The sequence below is a fragment of the Gekko japonicus genome, unplaced genomic scaffold (assembly GCF_001447785.1).
Source record: "Gekko japonicus isolate JY-2015 unplaced genomic scaffold, Gekko_japonicus_V1.1 scaffold3008, whole genome shotgun sequence".
Taxonomy (NCBI): Eukaryota; Metazoa; Chordata; class Lepidosauria; order Squamata; family Gekkonidae; genus Gekko; species Gekko japonicus.
In genome coordinates, this window is record NW_015165914.1 from 93,088 (window position 1) to 103,089 (window position 10,002).

Below are 10,002 nucleotides of genomic sequence, written 5' to 3' on the forward strand. Positions count from 1 at the left end.
GGGGCCCGATTCCCCGGCGTTGGGGAACGGGCCTCTGGGGCGGGGGGGGTTCCGCCCCCCAGGGGGACTTGGCAGCCGTAGCTGCTCCAATTGTCTCAGGGAAATTTTCGCATAGCCTGTAACACTGGTGTCTTTTCATATTCACGGTTGTTGAGCTTCTGGCTGTTTTGCATTTTAACCCTGCATTCTGAACAACCCCCGAGCTCTGACGGAATTTGGCTGCAAGAAGGAATACTGAAAAGTAAAACCTGAAGGGCCGGCTACTCCCTTATGAACCTGCCTGACCACTACGATCACCGGCTGAGGCTCTGCTTTGGGTGCCCCCACCTTCTGAGCTTAGGCAGATGGCAACCAAGGACAGGGCCTTCGCGGTCATGGCACCAAAGCTCTGGAACTCTCCCCCTCATGGAGATTGATCTGTCCCCTTCTGTTGCAGTCTTCTGCCATCGGGTGTAGACGGTTTGGTTTTATTTGGTCCCTCCTTCCTAACTAATCTTACAACTGCTGTGTTTATGTTTTGTATGTATTTTGATTGTTTTAATGATGTGTATTTGGGGGGGGGAGTTGCTTTTAATGGTTTTTAAATGTGATTTTATCATGTATGGTCTAAATTTTTAGCTGCTCTGGTGGCCTTTGATTTTGTAAATCAATAAATAATAAATTTTCCATAAACCCTGCAAAAAAGAAATCAGAAAACCAGCTCTGTAAGCCCCCTTGGGCAGGTTCCTGGAGAGGCGGCCTACATAAATACGCAAATAGGGTTGCCATAAAAGACACACAACTCATTCCCGGTCTTGCCTCTTCCGGTCCATTTACTCTTGAACCCACATACAGAAATGGATGACATGTTATACATACTGCAGGGGACAGGCCCCTTTACTAACTGTAGCTAGAAACAAGCCAATCTAGTACAGTGGCTAAGGGAATAAGCTGTGACCAGCAAGGACCCTGGTGCAAATCTCACATCCACCACAAACACACACATCGGCACTCCACTCACTCAGCCTCAGTTCCCATCTACAACAGAAGGACAGGACTACTGATCAACCCTACAGGGCCGTTGCAAGGACTGCTGAGGTAAGGTGTGTAAAATGCTGTGGCCGTTCCAGAAAAGTGCTGAGTCAATAGCATATTGTTCTTGGATTCAGCCATCACTATACACAAGAGTGGCATGGCGCCGGTCACGAAAAGCAGCACAACTCACAGACAAAATAGGGGTTTCTTTATACTTGAGGAATTCCCCAGGATATGCGTAAAGAACATGACTTTGTAAACTAACCAAAAGGAAACAAACAAACAAACTCATTCACAGCCTGAGGGAGGAGTGAATATTCTTCGGGAGGCACAGAATGCTGAGAATCGAAGTACCCCCCCCCCAAGGAGGAGAAATGAGCCTTCCGAAGAATTACAGAACCCTGGAAGAGATGGTTTGAGGAGACTGACAGGTTTTCCTAACCATCCTCTCCCCCTGTGGTTCCCTGCAGGCACCGGGTTTGTCAAACCTGGACAGAAAACACACCCTGAGACACCACCAGCCCCTCTGCAGAAGCCAGACCACATTGTGCCAGTTTGCACACCACACCAGGGCATCTGCAAAGCCAACAATTCTAAATAAAGTAGTAAATCACTAGAAGTGACTACCGCCAAGCCACCAACGGTGGAAAAGAATCTGCCTCCTGAACTAGCGTCCCTGTCGAGTTTCATTTTGGTTGTGGGAATGGAGAGATTTCTTACTAACTCTCATTGTGGCTGACCCTTTCACCTGGATACCTTTTAGCTGAACCGGACAGATGAGACCTCCATAGCTGGTTGGATCCCACCAGCTTATCGGTTGGTGAAAGAGGGTTCTCCCTTAGACGGCTATGCTTCTCCCTTAGACGGCTATGCTTGGGGATTCTTGGGCATCGGACCTGGAGCCAGGGCTGTAGGGAGGATGAGAATTAGGCAAGACAGAGTGGGAAAGACAGTAGGATCCACCCCAACTGATCGATTACAACCTCAAAGCAAGATCCAGTTCGGCATACTCCAAGGCTCTCCATAGACCTCAGCAAATATTTCTGTCAAGGGCTGTCTAGGTTAAGCGTTGTCAATGTTAATTAATAATGAGGGTGCCTTCTGCAAGACAGTTTCGCTAAGGCAGAACACTCCACTGTCTCGTACCTACCGCGATTATACCCCACCTCCTTCCATTGGGGAACTCGAGGTGAAACACATGGGTCTCCTGACTAGGCTCTGACCACTGTGCTGTTTCAGAAAGGTAGCTGCACCCTGTACCTTCCTATTACATGTTGATTTTATTTTCTTTATACTTCATTTATAATCTACCTGTCTTGCCGAGACTCAAGGCAGATTACAAAACAGAAGAATCAATTCAAACGGTATCCTGGGAATTGTGCGCGGCCACAATATTTTGCGGAAACACCGGAACGACTACTATGTGGTCATTAAAGGAACTGCCTTGATCGTTAGGGCACCGGCACTATAACTCAGATGCGCTACTTTAGCCAATTCTCCTTCATTTGGGAATCTGCACACTGTTGTTGTCGCTCCAACTCTATGGGAGAACAAAGTGTCACGCCTGCAAAAAAAAAAAGGATATACGAATGTTTTCTTAGAATGCATCAAACGCACATCCAACAGCAGGTGCCGCTGACCCACCCAGGACTGCTCCTAATGGGACGGGCGTCCAGCCGAGTTTGTCCCACCCCCAATCTGGAATGTGAAGGGAATGCACAGCAAACATGCATCCCTGAAAGCAACACGGTATAAACTAACAAATAAGATGCATATTTGGATGTTATCTGCTTTATGCATACAACTGTCAATCCTGCGGTCCATAATCCAGGGCCCGAAAGACAGGTACTCCTTACCTAGACTGAGGGGCAAAACTTTGGGGGGTCACTATGGCAAACTGAGAGCCAGTGTGATGTAGCGGCCAGGGTGTCGTAGAATTTGGGAGACCCATGTTCAAATCCCTGCCTTGCCATGGACGCTCACCAGGTGACCTTGGGCCAGTCACGCGTTCTCAGACTAAGCTACCTCATAGGGTTGTTGTGAGGACAAAATGGAAGAGAGGAGAAGAGGGCAAGCCTATTTGGATCCCCGTTAGGGGAAACGGTGGGAGGTAAAATGAAATAAATAAAATCCAAGCTTGCAGCCTCAGTAGGCTCAGCAGAGAAGGGGACAAAAATAGCTGGAGGGATGCTAGACGAGATTATTTCCTGCCCCACACAATCTTTTGCAAACCAGGGCTGCTGCTGGCCTAACACCCCACTTGCTTTTCAGACCATGTTAACATGTGGCTTTGCAAACGTTCATTTGCTCTTCTGGTTACTTGCATGCAGTTTAAAAATAAATAAATAAACCCAAGGACTCTAAAGCGTCTATCAGTTAATGTGAAGAAATTCAAAATACAGGAGTCTTGTTGGCCTGAAACCCTCCATTTGAAAAAAGCAGAAAAACTGATTGGGTTATTCAGCGACAGGTACCCCCCCTTGCCGTGCGTGCACACAGCTACGATGCTTTGCAGCCAGCCTGTTGGCATAAAGAAATCCCAGCTTCGTGCAGGAAATGTGAGAAGAGGGAGCTAAATATCAAAGCAAGATAAATAATAAATGTGATTTTCCTTTACTGCCAGAATGCGTCTAATCTCAAAGTGCTTCGATAGTATGGGGTGGGGAGAGGGAGATAATGCTAGGGCATTACCACGCCCTGCTCCAGAAGACCTAATGCAAGGGGACCGGAACTCTGCACTTGCTCCGAGGCACTTTTTGCTGTTCTAGGGCTGAACTTGGGCACTGCAAACAAAATGCAGGGTTCAGCCCAAGCACAAATTAAGTCTTAAATTCTCAAAATAGTAATGCACTCTGATCAAAGTATCAGACTGTGCTAGTAAGCTCAAGACTGCTGAACTGCAACTGATAATGAAGCTCAGGACAATGCATTTACCTGGGCTGAATCAAGACCTAGGTTTCCTGTCTCATTACCGATGCTGATTTCTCCACACCTACTACCCCTCTACATATCAATACCTAATCCAATCACGCCTGCTATTGTCATTCAGCTGCTATTGTCATTCGGCATCTGAAATCACTCCACTCTCCAAGGTATAAGGACTCCCATTCTAGCTGCATCTGAAGAAGTGAACCATGACTCACAAAAGGTTCTGCCCTGCCACAAATTTTGTTATTCTTAAAGGTGCTACTGGACTCTTGCTCTTTTCTTCTGCTACAGACAAACACGGCTACTCATCTTGTCCTAGCAAGAGTATGACAGCTAGTTTCAAAGTAACAGCTGGCTCCTAACCTGAACACTTCCACCTACCCTAAAATCCTACTGTCTTAGCTACTTGGGGTTGCCTGCCCTCAAAGTTTGGGTGGGCACCTTCTCTACCTTTTAAATCTCTCCTCAAAATCCATCTTCTTGGGAAAGCCTGGTCGATTCCCTTAGTCCTCATGTACAACAAATGAAACTAATACCTGTGCATGTAAACTGGATTTGGACTATGGTTGCCAACTCTGGGTTGGGAAATGCCAGGAGACTTGGGGTTGGAGCCTGGGGAGGATAAGAGTTTGGGGAGAGGAGAAGACCATGGGAGAAGTGTCAGTAACACACTCACGAGATCCACATTTATAATGAGTTTGGGGAGCTGCCATTCGTCAAACTGCAATGCAACTGACTTGGGGGAAGGGAATTTACCTCTGAACTTGATGAAACATCAGTTTCCCAAACATGTCCTTCTGCTGCCCAATGCTCACTGCAACTGTATCGATTCCCTCCAGTGGAGAATCACAGTTTTTGGTTTTCACCAGAAGTTCAAGTTGTGCGTTCCACCACCACCCCCCCAGAAGTTCAAGTTGTGCGTTCCACCACCCCTTTTCATTTAGTCCTTTTTTTCTCTATGATCTACTCAGGAGTAACTATGTCATATGTGGCTTCTTAGCTCAAAAAGCTATTTCATTGTGTAAGAAGTACTATAAGGACATACAAGCAATCCCAAAAGGCCTGGATAGAACCCCAGGGTTGGAGGATGGTTATACCCCATCTACTCATACTTGTAAAGCAGGGGTGTCAAACATAAGGCCCGGGGGCTGGAAGCGGTCCATCCAGGGCTCTTACCCAGCCCGCAAGCAACTGGTACGGATGGAGGTGTAAAGTACTCCCTCTTTTATGGTATCTCTTAGAAAAAACAACATCTTGAATATGATAGGGCTTTTGTGGGTTCCCCAGTAAATCAATTGCTTTCACTGCTAGGAATAAATTGCTTTTGTTTGTATTTTGCGTAAAAAATATTATTAAATGTGTTTGCCTATGTACTTTATAAAGTTTGTATCTCCGGTATCTGGCATTACATTTTATGGTGCACATGGCCCGGCCAGATAAAGTGACATTTCTGTCAGATCCGGCCCTCATAACAAATGAATTTGACACCTCTGTTGTAAAGGTCAGTAAGTCTCAGAGAACAATATGGCTGTATTAAAGCAGAAAGGTAAAGGTTTCCCTTGCTCGAAAGCCAGTTGAATCCGACTCCAGGGTTGCGGTGCTCATCTCCGTTTCCAAGCCAAAGAGCCGACGCTGTCCGAAGACATTTCCATGGTCATGTGGCCGGCATGATTAGACGCCGAGGCACACAGAATGCTGTTACCTTCCCACCGAAGCGGTACCTATTTATCTACTTGCAATTTCTTGCTTTTGAACTGCTAGGCTGGCCAGAGCTGGAACTAGAAACGGGAGCTCACTCCGTCTTGCGGCACTCGGATCTTGAACTGCCAAACTACCGACCTTCCAGCCTGCAGTTCAGCAGTACAGTGGAACCTGAACATCTGAAGTTGGCTTGTCAAAACGTCCGTCCATCTAGCTCAGTGTTTTCTCCTTCAACTGTCAGCAGTTCTCCCAGGGTCTCAAGCAGAGAAGTGTCTTTCCCTGCTGCCTGAGATCCTTTAGCTGGAGAAACCAAGATGAATTTGAGATCTTCAGTATACAGGGCTGATACTCTTCCACCAAACCACAGCTCCTTCCTGTTCCACATCAAGATGTGGAGGGATCCAGTGACTCAGCAGACCAGGGGGGGGGAAATTGGAAAGAGCCCTATCAAGGACTATTACCCATGCTTCCCATTGCCAATGGTGAGATCACCACTGTCCAGAGAGGCGGCAAGCCAGCTGAGAGACATGGGGAAAGCAGACAGCAGAGGAGGAGGTAGTGCCTCCAGGCCCTGCTTGTAGAGGCATCTGACCAGCTAGTGTTAGAAATAGTATGCTAGCAGGTTCAGTCTGAGCCTGCCAGACAGTTCTACTATTTTTGTGGTATGATGACAGGGGTGTGTCATGAGACAAGGCAACCCCAACAAATGGGAGAAAATGCAAGCCAAAAAGATGACACTAAAGGAGCAATCGCATGCAATGGCTACCAGCAGACCCTGGAGCAAAAGTTACCTCCCCCCCCCCCCCCCCAAACCAACAGCTCTCTCCAGCACAGCAGCCTGTAGACAAGCCAGGCAAAGCCCAGGGGTGCCACGCATGCGCGCTATGTCCACGAGTAGCTCACTATCTGGCAGGCGCGCCGCCGTTCAACTACGCATGCGCATCACTCAGCCTCCCGCACCACCCATCAATGGCTCACTTTCTGGCAGCTCCCACCCGAGCCCTCAGGACCACCCTGAAGTCAATCTCGGCTCAGAAGCCTGCCTAAAACGGACAGGCGAGGACCAGGCCCGAACAACACCAAAAAATGGACGCTTTACCTGCTGGATACTCGACGTGAGTGAGAGACACCGACTTCCAAGGAACGGAGAGCGAGCACTCTCCGACTGCGGCCATCTTACCCGGATACCGGGCCGGGACACCGCAGCCAATCGGATTACACACACGGGGCGGGGCGGCCAATGGGCGTGGGCGACGGAATCGACTGAGCCAGTCAGGAAGCTCGGCAGGTGAGGCGAACGCCAATCAGCAAGTAGACCAAGACCCAACCCCTTTCGAAGTCAAAGAGCCAATCAGAAACACTTCCACAAGTCCGATCCATGCCAGGGCCCAGGTAGATGACAGAGCCAATAGCACTAAAGGCGAGGGGCGTGCCGGACCTTTTAATTGGTGGATAGAGGAAGCCAATCATGAAGTTGCATTGATCTCCCCCTCCGCCCTGGACCAATCAGATCTTAAAGAGTGGGTGGCGGGCTAAAGAGCGGCTTGGTTGAGAGAGATGCATTGTGGGTATTGTGAGCCAAAAATTGTTGCTGACCCGTTTTCTCTCAGAGCGAGAGGAAAGGAGTGGTGCTTGAGAGGTGTCGGCGTTAATTATAAATCCGAGGACAGGCCTATTCGACAGAAGAAGAAACTGGACATCCTTACCCAGCCGTTTTCCAGGTTAATGTATTTTATACATACACGATGTACACACACGCTTATGGATAGGTCCCCGTTTTGTTTGCCAGTAAGCTTCCAAGGAAAGTGACAGGAAAATTAAAATGCAAATAAAGATAAAATATAAATAAAACACACACACTCACTATAAAAGGCGGTGTTGTGATTATCTTATCAATACATAACTAGAGCAATACCACAAGTGGTATTGTAATTATATACATGAACAAAGATGTAATTAGAATCAAGCACTTTTATACTATTTGGAAGGGCTTGATTGTTTCAGTTTATAGCCGCCATATCCACCAATACTTCCGTTTTTTGCTTAAACCAAATCGCATCATTAAAAAAAGAACACAGAAATAAAATCCAAGTGGGATTTGGCACAACAAATTGAAGATGTGTAATATAAAATTGACTAAACCCAACATTTTAGGAAAGACTCCTGTGTTGTCATGAATGTTCCTTCCTCCCACGGTCCATAGATATTTCCTGGTTCTCCTTTCACTACTCCACTTTTTAGTCACAGTGTATTAAGATCCTATGTGTGTGTAGTGCCATAAAGTTGTTTCTAACTTATGGTGACCCTGTTAATTAACGGGAGCTGCGGTAGCTCAGAGGTTAAGATGCTGAGCTGCAGACCGGAAGGTCTGTAGTTTGGCAGTTCGAGACCCTAGTGCTACATGATGGAGTGAGCTCAGTCTCTGGTCCCAGCTCCTGCCAACCTAGCAGTTCAAAAGCAAGAAATTGCAAGTAGATAAATAGGTACCGCTTCTGTGGGAAGGTAACAGTGTTCCATGCGCCTTGGCCACATGACCACAGAGAAGTCTTTGGACAGTGCTGGCTCTTCGGCTTGGAAACGGAGATGAACACTGCCCCCTAGAGTCGGATTCGACTAGCTTTTGAGCAAGGGAAACCTTTACCTTTTTATTAATTAATGGCCTCCAAAATGTCCTGTTGTTAACAGCTTTGCTCAGGTCTTGCAAACGAATGGCCATGACTGCCTTGATTAAGTCAGTCTAACTCATGTTGGACTGCTTCCCTCAACTTTCCATCTCCCCTCAACTTGTTCTAGCATTTATTATTGCCTTTTCCAGTGACTCTTGACTTCTCAAAATGTCACTAAAGTACGATCGCCTCAGTTTATATGTTAGATTAAAATGTATTTACCTCTGTTATAGAGTAGTTAGAAGACGTATATACTACATCTGTGACTTGCCCACAATGGCTCATAAATAAAACAGTACAATAAACCATAAAACAGCATAAACATGCAATAACAAACCATAGAAACAGTCCATGGGATTGGAACCACTGTTGCATTTCCTGGGATAGAGGTTGTTTCACCTAGAGTACAACTTTCTTACCCACCCGACACTGCAACTCAAACTGTCCCTGAGTGCAGTATTTTAGGATGCAGCAGGAAGAGGGAGGTGAAAAAGTCCAGCATGGTGAGTAAAACTTCTTCCAAATGTGTAAAAGCTCCAATGGATCCAAGCCATGAAAACAAACTGAAGGAAAACACACAAAAAATCCTGTGATAAGAACATTATTAAGAGGATTTATATAATTTGTTAGACTTTATAAAATTGCAAAAGTTTTTCTCAACATCCTTATTTGTACAATATTGTAAATAACAAGTCCAATATAGTCCAAAATGATAAGTACCCGGTATGAACTTATTTCAACTTTTACAGTCTTCCTCAGATGTAAGTCTATATTGTAAGGAGAGGTCAGCTTCTTAATCCAGCTCAGTATTGTAATAGCCTTCATAATATCCTGGAATAAACCAAGTAAATGAAAATTCATATGCAGTTGCATGAAAAAGTTATTCATATTGTAATGATTTAATACTTAGTAAACTTACTTCTGGATCCAACAAGTGTCTATACATGGAGCAAGCCAATAAATTCAAAAACAGCCTCCTGGATTTTGTTGGCTATGCTCTCCTAAGCACTATTAATTACAGTAGTAGCAACCAGTCCTTATTTCACCCGGCTAAAAGCCTTCATTTGGTGGCTGGCAAATGCTCTCTACATTAATCCAGATTTTATAAAAATTCTACTAGTTAATTCCATGCAGCTGCATGATGAGCTTCACAGTCTTAAAGTAACATAACCTTATAACAAGCTCAACCTCTGTAATATTCACTATTACATTGTTACATAAATATTTATTTATCCATTATGTGTACATATATGTCTTATTTTATCCCCAAATAGAACAGTATAAAGCAAAAGGGGTCACAGGTATCCAATAGGAAAACACACAAAAAATCCTGTGATAAGAACATTATTAAGAGGATTTATATAATTTGTTAGACTTACAATATAGACTTACATCTGAGGAAGACTGTAAAAGTTGAAAATAAGTTCATACCGGGTACTTATCATGTTGGACTATATTGGACTTGTTATTTACAATATTGTACAAATAAGGATGTTGAGAAAAACTTTTGCAATTTTATAAAGTCTAACAAATTATATAAATCCTCTTAATAATGTTCTTATCAGAGGATTTTTTGTATGTATTCCTATTGGATACCTGTGACCCCTTTTGCTTTATAATGAAAACAAACTGAGGCATAAAAACAGCTATCTATATATCTAATAGCGAAAGGTGCCCCCTGCGTGCGGATATC

The 10,002-nt window shown here is 45.2% G+C and overlaps 1 protein-coding gene across 2 annotated transcripts in view; it reads right to left on the reverse strand.

Moving 5' to 3' along the window:
- The window catches only part of DOLPP1 (dolichyldiphosphatase 1), a 31,634-nt gene extending 24,816 nt beyond the window's left edge, over positions 1-6,818 (reverse strand). For both annotated transcript variants that reach the window (XM_015411407.1, XM_015411406.1), the window contains exon 1: positions 6,743-6,818. In XM_015411407.1, the coding sequence (XP_015266893.1) occupies positions 6,743-6,818 (76 nt within the window). The remainder of the gene's footprint in view (positions 1-6,742) is intronic.
- Positions 6,819-10,002: the final 3,184 nt, after the last annotated feature.